This window comes from Malurus melanocephalus, unplaced genomic scaffold (assembly GCF_030028575.1).
Source record: "Malurus melanocephalus ecotype Western Australia unplaced genomic scaffold, MMel_1.1 scaffold_25, whole genome shotgun sequence".
Lineage (NCBI taxonomy): Eukaryota > Metazoa > Chordata > Aves > Passeriformes > Maluridae > Malurus > Malurus melanocephalus.
The window spans coordinates 1,754,428-1,776,712 of NW_026623257.1; the positions used below are offsets into that span (position 1 = coordinate 1,754,428).

Sequence of the window (22,285 nt, forward strand, 5' to 3'; positions counted from 1 at the left end):
GTCCCAGCTGAGGCTGTTGGAAGACAAAGCTGAATCAACTTGCACAGTTCTCGAACTACTGCTGCAAGAATTGATAGCTCTTTCCCTGGCATAAATTCACAAGCAAGTACAGACTACTCAGGTTCACTTTCAGTGGCAGTGAGCTAGGGAGCTTTCACAGTGCTGAGAAGCTGTTTTCTCTGAGCAGCATCCTGTATGTTCCCCATGCAGTGATCTCATGCCAGGCACACCGAGCTGGCCATGCTTTTACCCAGTGGCAGCTGCTTAAACGAGGGTGTGCTCAGACCTCGCGTTAACTAAGGCATCACTTGCCTTCCGGCAGACTCTGAGCCATGACAGATGCACTGCTGCCAGTCCCTCMGAGAGCTGAATGTCCCACTTTCCCTGGTGCTGCCTGCACAATCGATGGCTGTCTCAGCTCGGGGCACACGAGCTCGGGGGTTTTGCACACAGACGTGCACAAGGGCACGGCTGTCACCAACAGGAGAGGCTGCAGTGGGTGCAGCAAAGCAGCCTGAGCCCTCACAGAGGAGGCTTCTATCATTTTCATATAGCAGGCACTAACAGCTAATGAGAAATCAGCCTGCAAAGCCATGCAGTTCAGAGGCAGATGACCAAACACTAATCACGTGTCTGCCAGCAGCTAACATTAGCCGGGGAAAAAGGATCTTAACAGCCTGCAACTTCTGTGTCATGACAGAGACTTAAAAAAGAGCTCAGTTGGGAAATGGAGAGAGAATTAAACAAAAAAGAGAGAGAGAGAGAGAGAAAGGTAATTTGGCAGTATCTGTGTCCCATCAAAGGCTGCCTTGGAAAAATCCCTGAATTCTGCACTGTGGTGTCCAAGCTCACTACCACTATTGTAAGAAAACCCCGTGCTAAAGCACAGCCTATTTGCTATTACTGCTGCTGGGTATAGCAGGGTTCCCTTGAGTAGCTTGCTCCTTCCAGAGCCTGCCCCTCTACACACAGCTCATGTGTAAGGGAGYGCTCTCCCCTGACAGAGCAATGGAGAAATGCAGCACATTAGCACTGAGACAAATTTATTTGGGGATTTCTGCAGTGTACTGAGGCTGACACGTCCCACAGCCAAAGGGATATTTGCTGCAAATGCACCACTTTTCTCTCATGAACCTGTGTCCTCACTTAGTTTACAACTGTGCAGCAACCTCAGGGYTGACCTGCAGGACCMTCTAAACMSGTCTASCATTGAAMCAAAATGTTTAGTTCTTCAGCAGCCTGATCTGCTTTGGCAGCAGCACTGACATTTGGAGCAGTATCTCTACTTAAGTATGGAAAGAAGCATTTTTCCCRAAATGCCTAATGGCAGTGAAATAACAGATAATGGCAAACAGCACTRTTCACACTCTTTAAACTGCATGTAAATTACCAAGCATGTTTTATTTTTTTAAAATCAGAATGGTCCTGGGTGAAATTCTACAGCTGAGTCCCTTCCCTCTGCTATAGAAATTTTACATTCAGTTGCACAGTCACAAAACATGGCTTTGGAAGGAATCCCCGCTTACTCACAACAAAAACCACATCAATATGACTAATCACAACAGCTGTCTTACCTATCAAGAGTTTAATGGCTTCTACTTATAGCATTTAAATAAAACAGCTTGTCTGCACATTTTTCACTAAGCAATACAATTAATTCCAATTTTTTGAAGAAGCAGCTTTAATACCCACCTGATGCTTCAAAGCCTTGAGCAATACTTATGATCAAACTTGACAGAACACATGTGCCTGCTGCACAGTTAGCCGGACTGTGGAATGGCCACACAGGAATGGCTCTAGTCAGCCTTTYAAATCCCATGGAGATTTAAATGAACCACAGTTATGCTTCTTAACAAAACTATGCCTTTTTTTTCTACTCTGACCTAATACTGTCACTATCAACAGTGAAAAGGTGTTTCTGTTGCAGTAGTAGGATTGCACTGAATGTCACTCATGTGCAATCATGACTGGCTTGTGGAAGGAGGTAGGACATTTTTCTCCCAATTCCATGAAAAAGTATGTCTTTGATGATTGAAGGTTTCCCAGGTTTTTACATTGGGAAAGTACTTCCCTGCATGGCTGCTGCTTGTACTTAAAGCCTCACTGTTATTTTTTTGAGTGGTTAATGGACTTCCTTAATCTTTACATCTTCTGGAATCCYTCTATAGATCATCCAATGGAAAAGGCATGACAGGCCTAAGTACTTGGTTTATTTTGTCTTAATCAGCCTGGGAGACTTTTCCTCACTTTACCTCTGACCTGAAAGAACAAGGTGTTACCAATGGTGATGCCACTAAACTGACGGGCATTTGTTGAAGTAAAATAAAATAAAATKAATAAAACACAGCTATCACTGTGGCTGTGGGACTTCACCTGGGCACAACAGAGGCAAATTTGAAGTCTAGTTCCTTGGTGCCTGTGGAACACGTTGAGGAGAGCCATCCCAACATATACTGAATTTGTGCGCTGAAGCATTTGCAGGCTCAGGCCTTTGAATCCAACAGAATCTAAGAGCTCGTGTCTATTTTTCTGCTCCTGTCTATTGTTGACAAGCAATCCCAAGAATCTGTCACTAGCAGGCAAAAATAGAAACGGGACAGGAAACGCTATGGACCTCAAAAGAGTTTCTGGAATTTCAGTGCAGGGCAGATGTCTCATGATGATCTTATGAAAGAACTGCCCTTGAAAGTACAATGGAGAACTTTTGGACACAGAATTCCAGAAGGTTACAACACAAAAGCCTACTATGGTAATTGCAGAGGATGGTGAGGATAATGTGAAAAGCTTGTAATCTATCAGAACCCGAGTAAACTGATAAATACCAAGGGGGATTTACAGTCAGTACAGAGAAAGCTCTGAGATTGAAACAGCATTGTCAGAACAACTTATAACAAGCAAAGATTTCCCCTTCACGGGTCTGTAACAACACTGATAGACTTCAAGAGAGGYTCCAGCTGTAGAGAAGGTAACTTTGGCCTGGCACAGGACACAAGAAAAAACCTCAAGGTGTGATGGTAGGTAACATGAGAACCGTGGAAAATCTCCAGACAATGGGCAGTTCAGTGGAGGCATATCTCTGTCTCCATTTCATACTGTAGGAAATACAAGTTAGAGCAAGAGCTGCTGGTCTCTAAGYCACATAAAAAGAGGTCAAGACTAAGAAAATGAGAAGACAAAGCAGATGCCACATTGGCTCACGCAATTCTGTCTTTGATGGTGGCCAGTTGCAGCAGTTTAGGGAAAAAGTATAGGAAACAAAGAGCAGAAGAAATGTAATTCAGCTATGGATGGATTGAGCCACTTCATTTTCAAYGGTGAAATAACACAGAGTACTGTATCCCACATTCCCAGGTTGTGGCAGGGGGTTGGGGATGGTTACAAATACTTCTGACTTGTGTACTGTAACATTTCCTTTGACATAAATGAGTTTCTCTTCATGCATGAACCATTTGCAACTCAGTCTAGACTAAAATAAAAGAGAGAGAGAAATTCTGTCAGCAYTCCCTTAATCAACAGTAAATTGTGAACACGGGAGCAGAGAGTTCCAAAGCAGCCAGTTACCCCATGGAAAGTATGCAAYCTGAGGGTAAACAGCAAACMTGTCTGGGGTATGAGTACATYCAATTGTAGAACTTTGAGKATTGTGTCCTAAAAAAATTGCCACRTTTCCCAAGTACTCCTYTAGCATGATGAAGACTTCTTCTGTGAAAAACCTATTTTSCTTTTCTTTTGTCCTGCCAGTGCAGGTACTGTGGAGATGACATCATGGCCCCAAGCACTAATATAAATCCATCCTTTATAGAAACAGACGTTGGATTTACCCTGCTCATCTGTTCCAATATTTGCTGGAGTAGTTTTCTTCTACAACTGCCTGTTTGTTGTGAGAAGACAGAAACAGTGTTCTTGGGGAAAATGCACTGTATTTATATGTGCAAATTGGTCACTTTGAAACAAGGCAGGCTTAGCAAAATTTCTCCCTGAATGTCATCCCCATGCAATGCTTCCCAGCATGGACACAGCTTTACATTCTTTAACCAGTGTCAGCACCATCTCTGAGATTGCCCTTTTTAGTTCATTTTGAGAGCAAACAGAACAAACAAGCATTAAAGTACCCCCACATGAAAACCCAGGGCAGGGAGAGGCAGCAGGGAACAGCTACTGCAGGGTCAACCTGAGCTGCCTTTCCCACCATTCCCAGCAAATGAAGGATGCTCAGGGAGAGGCTGCCTGTGGCAAAAATGCATTCTTTTGTCTTCCTAACTCACTGAAATTTTGTCCATTTAAAAAAAAAGAACCGAAAAGAGTTTAAAAGCAGATCTCTGATATCTTTTTGCATGTGATCCTGATTTGAAATGAAAAGCAGTGAAAATAAAATTAAGTTACTCCAGCCTTTTAGATATCTAGCCTGAGTTAATGACAGCTGATTTTCTGATATTTAGCCGGAGTTACTGACAGCTGATTTTCTTGGTACTCCAATACTGTGATCACACTCCCTTCTCCAAATAAAAGCAACAGAGCTTCACAAGACAAGACAACTCACCTTTATTGAACTGCTAGTGCTTTTAGCATTAGGTAGAGAAGACAATTTTCTGGTTGAGATGAAAACCACTGAGTTGAACAAACATTTCTTACCGTTAAGGACAGCGCCATGCAAACAAAAGTGAACTTCTTGATATGCGTCGCTGTGACGGTGCTGTTGGTGTTCACCAATTTATTGCTGGGGTTATTCTAGGGCAAGAGAAAGAGATAGCGAGCATTAGCCTGGCTCCAGACTCCCGGGAGGCTGCTGGCACCAGGGTCATGTGCTGGACCCGACTGGCTGTGCCTGTCCGTGTCTGCCTTCGCTTGTTTGCTTTATAACCTAGAGCTTTCTGAGTACTTTGTACCACTACAGAACATTTTCCACTTAAACTGACAGCAACTGCTGCAATGGTCACTGATGGCTGAGTAATCTCCCTACTTTTCTAAGTCCAATTTAACAAATTCAGCTTTGGAAAAGGGTGGTAGCTCCTTCTAAGAAAATACCACATGATTTTTTTAACCTTAGATCAAAGTTTGTAGCATGTTTTCACACAGGAAAAACAAGACTTTATTCCCTTTTACCACAAATTGGGACCAAATCACCAAAGCAAGCATCCTTACTGATCCAATTAGACAAACAGGTAATATAAACAAAGCTTCTGGAACAYGTGGCTCCATTAATGCAGTTTAATGAACAGAACATAATTAGGACTATTAGATGTTCTACCTTGAACATGGGCTCGGTACTCACATGGCAGCAAAGTTTTAGTTAAAACAACAAAAGCCTTCTTCCAAATGTCTMATATAGCAAATGAGGCTGAGGATTTAAAATTGTCCTTGGGGAACACATAMAACCAAACTAAATGCTCTGTGAAAGGAGAGGATGGGATATCAAAGCAGAGCAGCCCCATTAGGAGCCCTTAAGCAAGAAGCTCTTAGGTCATCTGTTGCATTTATCCTGGGGCTGTTTGAGATACTCAAGTTTGGGTACCTGCTGATCAAACCCGTACCATGAGATGTACATTTATACACCCTTAATATAACTTGGGCAGAACAGCAGTACCTATCACACGATCAGCCTCCTTTACTGGAGTTACTCACAGGARAAACAGAAGGGTTTCAGACTCATCTTGGGAGTGGAGCACTGTGAAGAGTACGTCACTCCATGCACATTCAAGTGCTTGATGGAATTTTGCAACTTAAAGCTTTTGTTCTGATCAGTGCAGCAGTTACACCTGGATGGCCCCACACTCCTGATTAAGTTACTGCTTGGAAGTTCAGGTGCTCCAAGATGCAGTAGRTAACCCAGACCCTAAAGGAGGAAGCCATTCTGTCTGACCTTTTTGGGAACAGGTTATGAAAACTCTCTGTAAATGTTTCTTCATGCATCTATTCCTGTTAATTGTGTTTCTGAAGAAATCCTTTGCTACTATTAGCTCTTGCAGATGTAAAGGAGGATAAACCTTGCTCATGTCACTCACCAGTGTTTAAATGAACTTTTTGCTGCATGGCTCAACTTTCTAAAAACCTAAAAGAACAATGAGGAAGCAAAACACTCAAATCAAGCCACCCAAAAGAGCTGCTAGGAAAAAGGTTTCTCATTCATTCCTACCTCACTRCTGCTATTCCTGCCCTGGCCATACTCTGCCATTTGCTCCACCTCTTGACCAGGTACTCTTTGTTCATAGCTCTTACACACTATTTCGTTCTCAGAACAAAACACTATGGAGATTCTGGAGCAAAAAGAATATCCATTCCCATCTAGTCATCAGATCAATAGCATTCACAAATCTCTGGTGTTGCTCTGAATCAGGTGGCAGAGTCCATTAAGAGTAATGGAATTATTACCATATWAAACAGAATACAGAGCACAAAACAAGGACATGCCTGTTTTTTTTTCCCAAAATATCAGTAGTAACCCTTAACCTGAATGTGACTGCTAGGCCATGAGGTTGCTTTGGATAGTCTCATGAAAGACTGATGTAGACCCTGCATCTCTCTTACAAATGTGAAGGGAGGCAATGATTTGCCTGTGAAGACAAGAATCTGACTTCTCCAGCAGAGCCACTGAAGGGGGGCATCTCAAATCCCATCAGTCACTGTGTTTCTGATGGCCATTAGCATTGCCAGCTTCCTGGTAACTGACAAAAGAAAATGAGTTTTTGTGTGCAAACACACTGCTCTGGATTCTGAAAATCACGATGGAGGCCTTACAGGGTACAGAAATAAAAAAATGTTTTTATCTGGATTCTTCTCAGAAAGATGTAGCTTAAGGAAACAAAGCTTTTGAAAGGCACAGTGACACACAGCTGATGATGACCAAGGGAAAAGCAATTCTCACAGCAAACTAAAAAAACCCACGATGGTTTTCAGGGTTGCTATTTATTGTCTGAAAAGTACAGTGAAGGCATTTACAGTGAAGGCCAGTATGAGATGATACTCCTTACTCTGCTGCTACCTCATTTTGCACATTTTATTACAAATTGTTCTTCAAACATGGAAATAAAATTCCCAGTAGTACTTTTCCAGCAGTCAGATAAACTGTACCGATCTGTSCCTTACCCCAGCATTTTCTTCCTCATATTGCTCCACAAGAGCCCTATGAGAAGCCTTTTAACTGAAATAAACAAATGGACAAATCATGTTCTAATCCTGTCACCACTGCAGTTGTCAGCACATCTTTCACCAGCCAAATGAGACCTGAATTTAGGAGTCCTAATTGCTGCTACTATTGCATGGTAATAGTGCATTTGTTGTGGCTCATATCAAATGAGGTTAGCAGCCCCTGTGTTTCCTGTCCCAAACTATTTTTATCATGCAGTTCTCTGGGTTTGCATCTGCAGTTCCTTTTCAGCAGCATGGCTTCTGAGAAATCCTGTATGTGGTATTTTATCTGGCAGGTTAATTCAGCTGTACACAGGCAGGCTAGGAGGTTGTGACTGATTTGACTTTGTGTTGGTTTTAAATTCTCCTTGGAAATATGGTGGATGATATTAAACAGGGCTTGCTTTAGTTAAATACATTCCAGAGTAAACAAACATATTTTTCATGAGTATTTGTAACCAGAAAGTTCAGTTACTAATTGGTAAATAAAGGGAAGGAGAGGATCTGGCATTTGGATTCCAGAGTCACAGGACAGGACTGTTCTTTGCAAAACATATGGACAAGTGAGTACCAGTTCTACATCGGAACAAAAAAAGAGACTAAATAAAATTAATTTTTGTTAAATATTTACTCTGTGCTCAGTTCCAGGAGCAGTTCTTGCATYTTTACAAAATTACATGATTTACCAACAAAAACCTTCATAGCCTTAGTCAGTTAGGTTTTAGTAGTAAACTAAAAGAATGAATGTCATCTGTGTTATTGTCAGCCTGTGAAACACCCTTTGYTAAATATTAACATAAGCAAATGAACCCAAACCCACTTGAGAGATACCACAAAATCTGGAGCAGATAGAGACGTGAGCTTGCTCACTCAGTGATGACTCTTGGTGGTTACACTTAATTACCTAAATGGCTACCACACAGCAAGGACTTCTTTTAATCCTTAAAAATACAGCCCCTATCTATTCAAAAGGCAGCTWAATACCTTGTAACATAGAGGGAAGGTTAAAATCATAAATCAGGCAACAGCTTGAAGCCACCAAAAGCCAATTAATTTTAACTAGGATTTTWAGAAAACCTATCAGTGGAACAACAAACAGAGAGAACTAAGAGGACCGCACATGCAAAACCAGACAAGAGGTATTTGCATTTATGACAGCCCTAACAGGGACACTCACCTTGTCAAAAGCAGGGTACACTGCTCTGATCTCTGTCAGCCAGCCATAGGGCATGTGTCCCACAGGATATGTTGCTGTCAAAATTGCCACTGCCTACAAACAGAGAGAAACGTGAACATCAAATCTTCAAACACAACAGTTRAACTGACACAGGGTGCTGCTGCCCACCAATATCACCACACTGACCTTGGCACAATGTAAAACCAGACAAGTGACTGGAATCTTTTTGTTTCAGGAAGACCATCAAAACAGCCATCATTTGGCCTGGCATTTTAAGCTTATGRTATCTTTTTGTGGCATGAAGTTACCTAACTCAGCTTTGTCATTTCACCATCACCCTGATACTGTGAGATAATAGTTAACTTGAGCTATGGTGCACYCCTCAGCCAGCTTTCACCTCCCTTCCATATTGCTTTTGAGTAATTTTACCCACAGACAACTAAGCAGTGCAATGCCTGGCAGCTCACATTAGTTTTGGACTATACTGCATAATTTCAATTTATATACATTTTCCATGGTTATTCATAAATAAAACAGCTTTAAGTAAGACAGACTGACTTAAATTAGTGGGCCTCAGTGGCTGACTAAGTTTGGACATCAATCTGACTGCTYGGGGTAGGAGGCACGAGACAAAAAAAATCCACCTCTTCCCACTTYGGTGCTCATTGATAAGGACCAGACAAAAATAATTCCAGAKGAACATTTTTATCATAAGAAACAATTAATYGCCTGACATTTTAAAACTAGGCCCTTTTACACTCCCACAAGTACAGTTCAAGAGGTTTATCAAAGACATAAGCTGCCACACATATTAATGTGTGAAAGATTTTGGTGATGTTTCTGACTGCTGAAGAAAAAATCCAAATACATGTACTTCATGTCTTTCAGGTAGGAAAGGTGTTTTGGAGCTCCTCCTGTGGCTGCTTGTAAATCTACTGTCACTCCAAGTTTTCTAGTCCTCAGAACTGAAGGATGTATCTGTACTGCATGAGAAGTCCATGACTCTTAACTCTAGAAATCAAAGTGCTTGGGTGCATTTTGTCTGCAGGTTCAGATCTGTTACAATTTGCCTAAATTCTGATTACTTTCACATTTGGTGATGGTAGAGTTAAGAAAGACCTTTTTTAACTACTGCTGTCTGTGTTTCACTCCCAAACTTCCAATACTCATTTTCTTCATTATCTGAGCCCATTCTCCCACTATAATAACTGCTTGATTAAAAGATCTATACAAAAGCAGGACCATGTACCAAGATAATTTGCTCCCTGTGCTGTTTAAAAAGACAGTGGAATGTGATATCCAGAGAGGAGGGGAGTGGTATARATCCTTCCCTGCTAATAACAGCTTTAATAACGCTTAATGTACCTTGAAAAAGTAATTGGTTCAAATAAAATGAATTGGAATTTTAAGATAGTAACCCTTTTAATTGCACACCCTCTCATTATTGTATTTCCAGCAGAACTTCCATCTCTATGAAACCTAACTAGGCTAAATCAAGTAAGGAATATAAAAGACATTTTGGTTATTTTCATCATGAAGTCCAAAAAGACTGCAAAGACACAGTACCTGTTGAAGGAAGAAGTATTTCACTAYCACATTTTGTATGCTAGATTCTGCTTGGATTAAAGTATTGCAGTTTTTAGCAGGGATTTTTTTCCAGTGTTTTCCTCAATTGGTGTGATTCCAACATATATGCATGAAAGCTTTCCTAAATGTCTAGCACCCATATTTGGCAGGTGAAAAAGACCCCTGTCAAAGCCACCACCCAAGAAGTAGCCCCATCACCATTACTGTGCTGGCAGTCCAAACAAAAGCAGTGGGAGCTGGACAGTGCAAATGGATTTGTGCTCCTCATGAACAAGTTACAGCCCAGTCCCTCACAGGGCTCCTTGCCCACACTGAAAGCTTCTGCTATTATTGAACAGGGGACCTGTAAAACTCCTGTGGATGCCARTGCTCCAGACATTGATGTTATCTGCATTGCCAGCACCTCCCTGTTCAGAGGCAATTATTTCAGAAATCAGAGAAAGTTGGAATGTGACCATTACTGTTAGTGTAAAACTGCCAGCAAATCACCAGTTGTGCGATTATTTTGGAGTCATCCTAACAGCAGCAAAGGAACTGGCTACCYATGAAATGTGATGCATCTGAAATCGAAAGTCACCAAGAAATGTCAAACAGATCTTTGCTAATCTCTGGTTTCCCTTGTGTGGAGACCACTGTTAACACATAGACTCATCCCTGAATCACACTAAAAGTAAAAGTGTTAGGTTTATTAAGTTCTCTTTTCACAGCTGTTTATTTGCAGTCTCTGGCACCTCCTGAGTAAATGAAATACACAGTGTCACGTATGACAAATTAGCAGCAGTTCTTTTAATTTTTCTTTTGATTTAGTATCTTTTAGCTCTGCTTGTCCCATGACTACATGCATCTAGACATCCTCCCATGAAACTGGCAGCACCAGTCCCCCAGACTTCTTTAAAGAATGGGTGAGCTCATGGTGAGCTTTGGTGAAGGCTCTGCATTACAATCAGAAATCTGCCTCCCAACAGCTGTAGAAGACTTACTGGAATAATCTGAAATTCTACAAGAGAAGCAGAGTGCATTTCATATCCCAGCCAGGAGACAGATTTTTTTTTAATATGTGCGTTTTTATGTCTCTACACTRTTCTGTGTGATGCACTGACTGCTAACAGTAGTTTCACACCAGTTTGTTCTATAAAATATACATGACAGGAAACAGCAGGACAKGAGACTACTGACAACTGTCCTAAAATCTCTGGCATCTGAATGCTTCAGATTACATGTAACTACATGCAGAGCATGAAAAACTGGGGTGCAAGTACTGTTCAGTGAAAAAATTCTGTTGCTCCTGTTGAGGGTGAGGTCCCACTAGACCTGGCAGAGTCCAAGCCATCTTCTTTTCAAGCATAAAAAGAGCACTAAACAGAAATGTATCTAAAACAATTTTTTCTTGACAGCTTGACTAAGAAAAGAGACACAAAGTAATGCCATGTAAATGATCACTTGCAGTAAGGGAGAGCACTGACTTTCTTACCTCGGTGGCTGCAGAACTGCCACCTAGGTCCCGGGAGACAAAAAGGTTGACAATGGGCCTACTTATTCGCTGAGTTGCCAAAATTAATGCCAAAGGCCACCAGAAACTCAGCATCTTCCTTATTGTAGCTTCTCCCTGCAACACAGGATAGAAAAAGTTAAGTGTGTTYGGAAAAAAACACACAGCACAGAACCAAAAACACAGAGAAAGGTTTTCTGCTTTTCCCATTCTTTGTTGGTTTGGTACATTCATTTCAATAATTTTCAGTATGAAGAGCCTAAAATATTTTCACTCATATTAGCRATACTGATTCAGAAGAAGATGTGTCATGGATCTCAATAAATAATGCATAAGGTATCTATCTGCATAATTTGTTCTGACTACCAGACAAAGCTTCATGAAAAACAATATGACATTTGAAGAAAAAGAGAATTTTGATATCTTCTTCCACATGAGTTAAGGTGTTCACTAAGTTCATGCTGTGCTGTCTGACAGCTCAGTACAGAGGTCCTCAGTAGACCCATCAATGCCATGGAAGGCATTGTCTCACATGTGCWCTTGCTGCAATAATTTCTACCATGCCTCTTTAAGTGAAATTGTTTTTTTCTGCAGCACAGAGAGACGGCCCTTCATGCAGAGTGGCTTAATGCAGTAATGTAACACAAACCGCCCCTCTCAAGTTTAAAATTACTGAGTTTGAAAAAACACAAGTATGAAGACATACCCCCATTTCAGGCCCACTTCTGTCAGGAATAACATCATGTATGTTCCTGTAGTATCCGAGGCATAATGTGGTACATCGCACAAGTGCTCCCATGTACAAGGACAAGATTGGGATCAAGAGAGGCTCCCTGCACTCCAAGTGACTGTGAAGCAAAATGGCTACAAAAACAACCTGCAGAGCAAACAAACAGATGATCAACRATTTCTCTGTGTGTTTCTCCAGGGCCAACACCTCTCCTGTCTGATTCCTAGCTCATCCATCTACCAATAACATGCATGACTACAATATCTACCTGACCTCAAGCTTAGAAACTTTAGTCAGGACCCCCTGGTATTTGGTCATAGCCATGAGAAGAACAAGAGTTAACTCCATACTCCATGAAACATGACTTGAAGGTTGGGCAGGTGTCAGACTAGAACCCATAAATAGCAGAAGGCTGGCATGAAAGTCTGGCAAGGTCTGGCAGCAGGCATGTGGCTGAGTGTCACCCTTCCCAGGAGAATGTGCTATTCTGATACATGCTGAGGCTGGGGACATGCTTCTAGGGTCAGCTCCTAAGCTCTACTAGTTTGGGGTTTTTTTTTTTTGGCAGGGAGGTGGGTAGTGGCAATTAAAAAGCCAGATGTTTTAAAGGATTCATTTCAACATTTAGGAGCAGGAAATCTTACGTCAACCTATTTTTCAACTTTTTCAAGTGAAATTTCATKATTTCATTATTTGCTCTTCAGCTGAGTGCCACATAAATGTAAATTAAATGGGAACTTTTGGGCTAAAGAACAGCTAATAATTCAGCCTCTTAAACCTAAATGCTCAATCCATAAAATGTAAAAGAATTGATTAGTATGATATTATTCTCTTTGTTAAGTAGAGAAAAGAAGACGTGCCTGTTAAATTCCAAATAACTCTGGATGGTGGGCACAACTGGAAAGCCAATTGTGTTTGGTGCTGTGAAGAGCAGAACCAAGACAACCCYGCCAGGACAGGCAGGCATTCAAGTGAGTTACAACAAACACAGTACACATGGTTCAGGTGCAGGTTCTCTCCTTCACTGCTAAAGAAGTAGTAGTACTACTTCACTGTAGAAGTAGTTCAGAAAAACCACACTCTGCAAATGTTCCTGAGGCAGGCCACAGTGCCTGTAAAGGTTTGCAAAACCGCTCTTTTGAAACCTACAAAAACATTGCTTTTCAGTAAACRGAAGCAAAGTCAGTCACAGAGAATATGCACAGAAAGGCACCCAAGGAGAACTGGCTCCTGCCTGTGTCCCTGTTCCCTRTGTAGGGAGCAGATGTAGGTATAGAGTTCTGGGGTATGACAGCAMAACTTTTTGTGTTCTGGAATTGCTCTTGCTCTGTGTAGTATTTGGTTGAAAGAAGATGACAGGTGTCTTCATAACCCTGGCACCCCACTCACCGAGCACTGTGGAAAGGGCACGGCCAAAATAAGAATTTGTTTCTGTATTTAGCTGTGCGTGACCTGACATGCACCCAGTGTCCGGAAACTTTGTAGGTCACATCAGAACAAGAGCAGACCCTGAGGGTTAAGGTCATCTACGGTGATTGGTATTATCTCTGGGGACTTAGTGAAGTACTGCAGGGGGGCAGAGCAGACCTGACAATACAGAATAGCAACTGACTGAATGGTTCAGCCTGGTTTATGGTTTCCTTACGTTTAGTGAAAGGAAAATGTGAGTTTAGTGAAAGGAAAATGCGACGGAGAATTGAACTTAGTGCTGCTGACTTCCTATTTCCTGTGATGTACTGTTTTATCCTCTTTCTTATCCAGTCATTACACCACTCAGCTGGTGATGGGGCACTACAGCAACTGTTTAAAGGTGCTGGGGCTCTTAATTTTGTACTATTTTTATATGTTTTCAAAASAGGGTTGTATATTGGTTCTTAAATGCCACAACACAGCCCATCACCAGTGGGTATGAATGTTGGTTTTTTTTCACTGTGCCTAATACAAAGCAAAAAGATAGTTAAAACCTCCCTTTTGGAAGTTCAGAAAACATTTGGTCTTCTCTGCATCAGCCAGGGGTTATCACCACAGACCCCTTCCAGTGTGCTTCTGAGCCTGCACCTTTTGGAACAGTGACACTCAGAACCTGGCTTACACTGCATTTCCACAGATTAGACACMACGTGCAAAACTGACAGGTCAGCTGGAGAATCAAGCCTTCTCCTCCAGATCAGGATTTCACTGGAACTGTGGGAAGTGCTGAGGAGAATGCACAGAGAGAGAAAGGTCTCTTTCAAAGCACTCTCTCAGAGTCAGGACTGGTAGCAGCCAGTGGTCTCTTTGCCTGACCTTTCTTTCTCCCAAATGTACACGTGTACATACATCATTTGTTCCTCATTGTGAAACAGGGCTGTGGAAGTGCTGGAGGACATGACCCTGGCCAAAAAGTMCTGGGAACTGACTTGATCCAGGCAAGTGAGACTGTCCTAAACCACAACTGTCAGCAAACAGCCTTCACATGATGAAGGAACAGTCAGAGGGCAGCACACAAGAACACTTTCTCTGGTGTCCTGTTCATGTAACAGAGAGACTCTCTGTATAAGGGGGTTCTTGCTTAGGAAAGCATCTGGTCCATAACATAATGGGAACAGTGACTTCTAGGAGGAGCYTTTACCTGAGCTATGACATCTGAGATGGAGGCACATCCCACTAGGAAACTGTACTTGTGTTTCAGCAGAATCCCAGCATGGGTCCATGCCTGAAAAAAGTCAGAAAAATGTTTCAAGTGATTATAATAATGTAAATGATTTCAGGTCCAAAAATGCTGTTTTCTGGTTGTTACACTGTACACAAGCAACCTGCAAGGCTCTTTTCTACCAGCAATACCTGGTGTGAACCYGGGCAAACACTAAGTCATTAACACAGAGAAAACACTGCTGCACTGAGTTCCTCATTGCCAGGCTGGAAGGGAGAATAGGAATAAATTTATAGACTGTTTAGAAATTTCTGAGCACATCTAGTAAGAAACCAACCCTTCATAAATCAGATGCTGGACAGGATGAATTATCATAATAAATAATCTAATAAATAATCATTCACCAGCTGGATGCACCTCTGAAGTGTAATATCCTTTGGCCCATTGAAATACACAGAATCCTGTCTCAAAAAGAAAACTTAATGATCCAACATTTTTTTATTGTCAGCAACTGTTTCAAGCAAACCAAGTGGTGAGAAAGTGGTGCAGGCATTGCCATAAGGTTATCCTTTACTAGTTTTCCACAGAAGCAGAGGTGTTAAARAGAGTTGCCACATTTTCATGCTGTGCAGGCCACAGGCAGTGAACCTGGCGATCTGGGAAGCAACAGCTCACCCCAYGGCTTCCTTGCTTGGTTCCCTTGCCCAAGCATTTGAGAATATACTGGGCCTCGTTGTGCTTGAAAAACTGATGGTAACAAATATCTTTTTGACAAATTTGCTTTGGGAAAATATTGAGTTTATTCCTTATGAGCTCTGCAAGTGATCTGAGAATGCACAGTAAATTCAGATCTTTCACTACAAATCGGAATGAAGTCACATACAGCCAGCCTGTGCAGCTCACCACAAGGTGACCAGGGCTTTCCAACATGCACATACTGTAACTCTAACAGGGCAGCTGAGATTTGTGATATCCGTCATGATCTCTGGATGTTTAAAGCCCACCCAGATGCTTTCTCCATGTAGCAGGAGACGAGTCTAGATACACCCAGAGTTACTGCTTGCAAAGGACACAGCTTACTTGTGCATTCTCCAGTTTCCCACCAGCTAACAATATTTGTGAACTAAGGTCACAAAACCCATAACATTAACATTAAATTTCAGTTCTGAATCAGGCACTCACCATGGCATCCATAAAAGGGAAGGCAGCAAGATAAAGGAAGGCCCTCCGAGTTTTACTTCCCACTGATTCATCCACATGGTGCAGCTTATTAATAATGTAATACCCCAAATCACTATATGCTGTAGAGAAACAAGAATAAGAATGAAAAACAAAGGTTACATACGGACTCTTCGGTGAAATATTCAAAAGTACCTAAAAGACCGTGATGCCTTGGAGCTCAGACACACATCCACCTAGCAAACAGCTGCAGGGGCTTCAGATATTGCARCTTCACCAGCTGCTGTTTATGACTAAGAAGTGCTCTTATGGTTCTTTTTAAAGTAACCTTTGGCAGAGAGGCGATAACAAATGGCTGGATTGGGAGATGGGTATAGTAAGTGCCACATCTGTTTGCTAAATGAACACACTGGTACTCCAGAAAATCTACTGCTCTGTCATTAAATCAAGGCTCTTTGTTAGAAAAGCTGTTTTCACCAGGCACTGTGAAATTTCACCACGTCTATTTCATGGGATATAGTGCCTTATAAATGCTGAAACCATCTATTATYACTGCATTCTCMTGACATTACCTGTAAACCTGCCCAAAGCTGTAAAAGGATACTGTGATTTGTGATGGCATGCAACAAATCACTCTCATTATGTCTCTTCCTTACTCTGCCTAATGGCCACCTCTGCCAGRACCTGTCAGGACACTGTGCTGTCCCTGGGCAGCCCTGACCTGCCTTAGTTTCATTCCTTATCTAGAGCCAGCACCTCAGGAGCCAAAAGTCAGAAAAGGGTATCTCTGGAAATCAGGGGGTTCCCACTTCTGATCGCCAGTTACTTCACTGTCCTGTTTCAACCCAAGKCAACTTCTAGTGTTGGCAAATATAATATGCAGAGTAAAATAATCCAAATCAGTTTTAGCCTCTTATAAACTATGTTCTAGACCTGCACATCATTAYTTGATTGCATTTTAGTATAGTATTGCATTAGTATAGTATTGTATTATTACACTCTTACAACAGCTGTTAAAAGAATAATYAGGCTGTAAGGCCAACCTCCCAAGGCAAGTAATGGCAGAATTATTTGTGCCTGGGGAACCTTTCTTCAGTTCTCTCTTACATGTGTGCTTTCTAAGTCAACTATTTCTAATGTGAACGTCTATTTGATTTTCCATTTATAACTATGGATTTATACATATATATATATATATATATATAACATTTATAACTCTATAATCCGTGTATGGATCTTCATATAGGGTATTTCAGGAAAGTGATCCTTTTCATGCATGCAGGTCTCATAACTGGTTTGACAAATGCTAACATTAGTCATCAAATTTAATCCTCTTGGCCTAAAACTGTCTCTCTTAGCTCATAAACACTATTTGGAAGCAATTAAAGAGGAGTGTAAGTTATCATTGTTTTGTGATGGCTTAGAGATACAGCAGCTAAATGATTAACAGAATTGAAAAGACCATTTGAGTCCAAACAAGACAATGTAAACAAGAGAGTAAAATAAAAAGGTGGATGACAGCACTGTGAACAAGCACAAGCCTCATTCCAGTTAACCAGGACTGCCCAAAAGATGCTAAAAATGTCAAAACCTCCCCCTTTCGCTATGCTGGTCCCTATCTATATGACTTCTACCTGAACTGTGACTGTTAGACTCTGTCTCCAAATACACTCATTAAATCCCAAGTTGCTTAGCCAACTCCCTGAGGCATTTCAGCCTTGCTTCCTTTTGTAGGGGGTTGGGGAAGAATTCTAAACCACAGCTCCAATCTTTATTCAGTTTACAGAGGGCAGTTTAGTCGCTTAAGTGTTCAGATGCTTGCRGCAGTTCAATCAAACATCAAGCATAGCCTCTTCATATTTTTGCATGAATAGCCATGCACCAATCTTCACTCACTGTTTTGAAAAAACTCTGCCATGAATGGATTTTGCATGGTAAGTCCTTGTGGAAAGCTGCTTTCATGGCARGGCAGTACATGGATGTTTCTGGATCAACTTATTTCAGTGAAGGTCAGATTCACTGAGCTCTCYCTTAGGTTCCATTGAGTGTGCTTTACACTTCTGCACAAAAACATTTTAAAAACTGCTGCGGAAGACACACCATCTTGTACCCCACATAAGGACTGACTGAACCAGACCCCAGGTGCTGAGGAACCTGCTTCTGTGGAGGGGCCACGTCCCACAGTGCAGTGCTGGAAGCAGAGCATGCTGCAGAAGTCACCCTTCCATGCTCTCYCAGCCCTTTGCCTGTTATAAATGAGACTTTTAAAGTGTTTAGAAAGTGAGTAATAAGTAACTATTTTGTCTCTGAAAGCCATTGAGATTTTTTTTTTTTTTACTTAAAGTTTACTATCACAGAAAAATTCACAGATTCAGAGGGTCAGAGGCTGAACTACTCTCASTTCTAAAAAAAGGATTGTAGTTATTTGCAGGGCACTCTCAAGAGACTTATACCATTAYAGCCCATAGCACCACGTTTTTAAGAATTCTAGGGATATCAGCAATGAGCTCTTCAAGCTTCAAAGATTTTACTTTTTTCTCTGCCCCATCAAAAAGGAGTTTAACTGTACTTTTTAATGTGATTTTGGTTTTAAATTCATAATGGTTAAACCTAAAATATTATTTTCAAAATGGTCAGCTATTTCACATGTCAGTGGAAGCACACAATCACTTTTACTGATGTCCATGAATTTTTCCATCTTCRCAAAAAAGGACTTAGCAAACTGAGATTCACTGACAAATATACAGACATGTGTCACTGAGCTGTGAATCAAGCAATTGCTGATGCAATTAGAACTTAACCTTGGCCAACCTTACAAACTTATTATGAAGAATTGTACGAAATTAATAACACAGACAGCAGAGCCAGAGAGAATTACATGAATCTAAAGCAGATGGCGCTTCCCACTTCTTGCATCATTTTGACTAAAACAGAGAAGGCCAAGACTAAGACAAGCTGCCTGTTTGCTCTCCTCTAATACCTCATTTGTTTTGCTATGTCTAAGGATCTGTTTTGCTACAAAAGTTAAGCAGAAATTTTTGCTTTTGGGTTTTCCAAAAGGAGTTGAAAGAACCCAGGTCAAGAAATAATACTGAAAACTGTACACCTAATTGGATCTTCTGGTCCCTACACCRATTTCTCCAACAAGCCAATTACCACCACATGAACTTCAGACATTCTTAAAACAACACACTCGTAATGATGCCAGCAGTCTCAGACAAATAGCTGTACTGTAATTATTTTGGAGCTGACTACTACTGAGTGTGTCATGCTTAAATCAGAAAGAAAACACTCTCAGAGGAAGTGATACCCTTTACTTCCAKACACAGAGCTATATATGTCAATACTGTCTTTGCTGGAAGAAAAGAAATCTGAAACATGATTTTGGGTTACTGCGTTCTTTCCACACACATTCCRTTTACATACTTTGCTGCCAGTTTTAAAAATGAACGTGGAGACTTGAGAAGTAACAAATCTATTCTGCTGCTTGTCGGAAAGATGGTTCACATGGCCAGAACTGGTGCTCGTTAAGAGTTTCTCGATCACAGAATATTCTGAGTTGAAACAGACACACAAGGATGGTCAAGTCCAACTCTTAAGTGAATGGTCTGTACTGGGATTAAACCCACAACCATGGTTTTATTAGCACCATGCTTAACCCAATGAGCTAATTTGTTCATCTAAGTGTTTTCGGTAGATAGGATAAACSAATGTGAAAAAATAATAGCAAATCTTCATTTGGAGATGGCACAGGGTATATAGACATATAGAGACAGATTCTTTATGCCTTTGGTTAGCCAATTTGAAACAGAAGAGAAAGCCTCTGTTTTCCACTTGTGCAAGCTCACACGACGAGGGTGTTTAAAGCTTTGTGATTTTTTTTGTTTGCCTATAGCAATTACATGAATAAAAAAAAAAAAATCAGAATAGCTTAGGAGCATCTCAATGCAGACTGATTACTGCAATCATATTTTTCTGTGCTTGGCTCTAGTTCCAAAAATACATCAGTTGATTTTCCCAAATTTATCAATGACTTTTGGTATCTRAAATATCTTCATATAAGCCAACATCTCATAAGTCTCAAAATTAGCCTGTTTCWACTGAAACCAAATCACTGCTATCCAAAAGTGTTTTGGTCATAGGCTTTATTCCTCTGTCCTGAGTACCTTACTGAGAAGAAACTACCCTGTTGTGRGAAAAGGGTTGGGGCAGCCAGGGAAGCAGGTTACCGCTTTAGCAATGACCATGCGTAGATGCAGAAGTAGGACAAATTTTTAATGAATAGCATCTTATTTAAAGAGGGGGGAAGGAGGCAAGCAGGAACCCTGCATTATATTCTGATTTGTGTTCCTGTGCTATCACTTTTTTCCAGGACAAAATGTTTATTATACTCCAGTACAGTATCTTGTCGGAACAAAACTGACTGCAAAATATACCTCAGCTTGTCATAACCCACTCCGTAACTGGAAAATTCCAGTAGTGTTACACTGGAATTGGTGGGATTACACCTATACCTCATTTATGGCGATTTTTAATGTACATGCAGTCATCATGCATGTGGGAAGTTCAAAAGYATCAGTGGAATTGCTAGGAACTGCYGACGTTTTCCTCTGGGCAATCTACAGCCCACGCCCAGAAGCCTGACAGTAATAAACAAGCACAAAAAAAATCACTCGCATGTTTTGTGCCTCCAATCTRCTGTAGATTACCAAAGTTAACCTATACTTAAGTTTACTGACTACTAAAGTTCCACCCTTTTTCTCCTGATGATAACAATGATCCATCATGTAGCTTTTAATCAGGTATTGTAAAAAGCAAAGAGGATGTTTCCTCCAAGTAACTGCTGCCTTGTCATTTCCAGAACTACCAAGAGTTWTTCAAAAGGAAACAACCTTTCTCAATAAACTAGGGAAAAGTTGAACAGTGCTATTTTATTGCCAATCTGCATGCCCTTCATGACACTGATGTTAAAAGGACTCACTTAGTATGGATGGCTTACCAGCAACACTAAGAAATGCATTACGTTAGCATAATGTTATATAAATTACTTTTCTTCTCTGTCAAGCTGGCAATTTAGTAAGATGTAAAAAATATGYGCAGACAGGCTTAGCATCTTGAATCTCTTCTCTTACAGCCACCAAAAAGCCAATCTCTGAAATAATAAGACACTTCAGACCCTGGCTCCATAGCAAGCTTCCCACCAGGACACTAGCTGGTGGCAGTAGCTGCCCTCAAAGTAGCCCAAGGGAAGGAAGGCAGAACACAGTATTCCAACTCCAGATCACACCTGAAACAGCAAATCCAGGAATACTGTGCTGACAATGYTTACAGCAGCATTTTAAGTGGCCCGAGAATATGGTTTCAAATCCCTTTGGCCAGCTTGGTTCTCAGTCATTATTGCTACCTGTACAGGGGAGTGAAAGGAGACGCTGGTGAGGRCTTTGCAGACTTTTACAAGGATGTGCTTGGGTGATGACTTAAGGATCCAGTGCTTGCAACTGTTGAGTTCAAGTGGTTTAGCTCAGCCAGTCACTGGCACAGAGGATTGTGTGAGCCCCAGTGGGGAAGCAGCAGCGGGGAGCTGGTGCTGAAGTAATGAAGCGTGAGTCAGGTGGGTGAAATGGTCTGGTTTGATATTTTCCGTGAGTAGAGGCTGCTGTTTGTGAGRAGCTGTGTGTGTAGACTGCAAATAGTCTCTATCACAGTTGGAAATGTGGTGATTCATCGTGGTCACTGTGTTTCTACCACCACTTGTTTTCTTCCTTTTGACTTTTGGCACTCCTTATTTCATCAGGCTTTTTGTCTTCCATTTCTTCCTGGGCTTTGACAGTCCATGGCAGACAATCATATCATCTTCTTTAGCCCTATATTCATGGCATGTGGAAAAAATCCAGTCCCCTAAGCATTACTTGTGTCTCTTTTTCATCCAGCGAGYGTCAGTAACCTGTATCTGCGTCTCCTGCAGATAGCCTGTGATAAGATTGCAGCTGCTGGGGAGCACTCGCAGGTCCTAGGAGGCTGCCTGTCACTGCACTCCTTCTCCTCCTCCTGCTAGGCAGGCTGTGCATCTGTGGGTCAGAGCAGAATAATCAGGACTTGAAAYGGGTTCAAAGGAAACTTGGAACATAAAATTTGGCAACAACACCCAGGCAATCGGTGCTAGAATCTGACTAACTCCATTCCCTCAGGCGCTCTGCCAGTCTCTGCTGTGGCCTTTGCATATTTTCAGGCATAGACAAGTTAAAATACCAAAAAATATTTTGCAGCCTTGTCACCATAAAAAGCTGAAAGATTGTGTGCARCCCTTTAATTCAGGACTTTAAAGCATGGTAAGCACAGCGTCCTTTTTTTYCCAGTATCTGCAGAG

General features: G+C 41.4%; 1 protein-coding gene across 1 annotated transcript in view; it reads right to left on the reverse strand.

Annotated features, from left to right (window-relative positions):
- ANKH (ANKH inorganic pyrophosphate transport regulator) overlaps positions 1-22,285 on the reverse strand; it is a 97,951-nt gene that overhangs the window by 18,455 nt on the left and 57,211 nt on the right. The window contains exons 3-8 of the mRNA XM_057390381.1: positions 15,922-16,040; positions 14,719-14,802; positions 12,085-12,255; positions 11,361-11,495; positions 8,303-8,395; positions 4,633-4,728 (exon numbers count right to left, since the gene is read on the reverse strand). Coding sequence (XP_057246364.1) covers positions 4,633-4,728; positions 8,303-8,395; positions 11,361-11,495; positions 12,085-12,255; positions 14,719-14,802; positions 15,922-16,040 — 698 coding nt within the window. The remainder of the gene's footprint in view (positions 1-4,632; positions 4,729-8,302; positions 8,396-11,360; positions 11,496-12,084; positions 12,256-14,718; positions 14,803-15,921; positions 16,041-22,285) is intronic.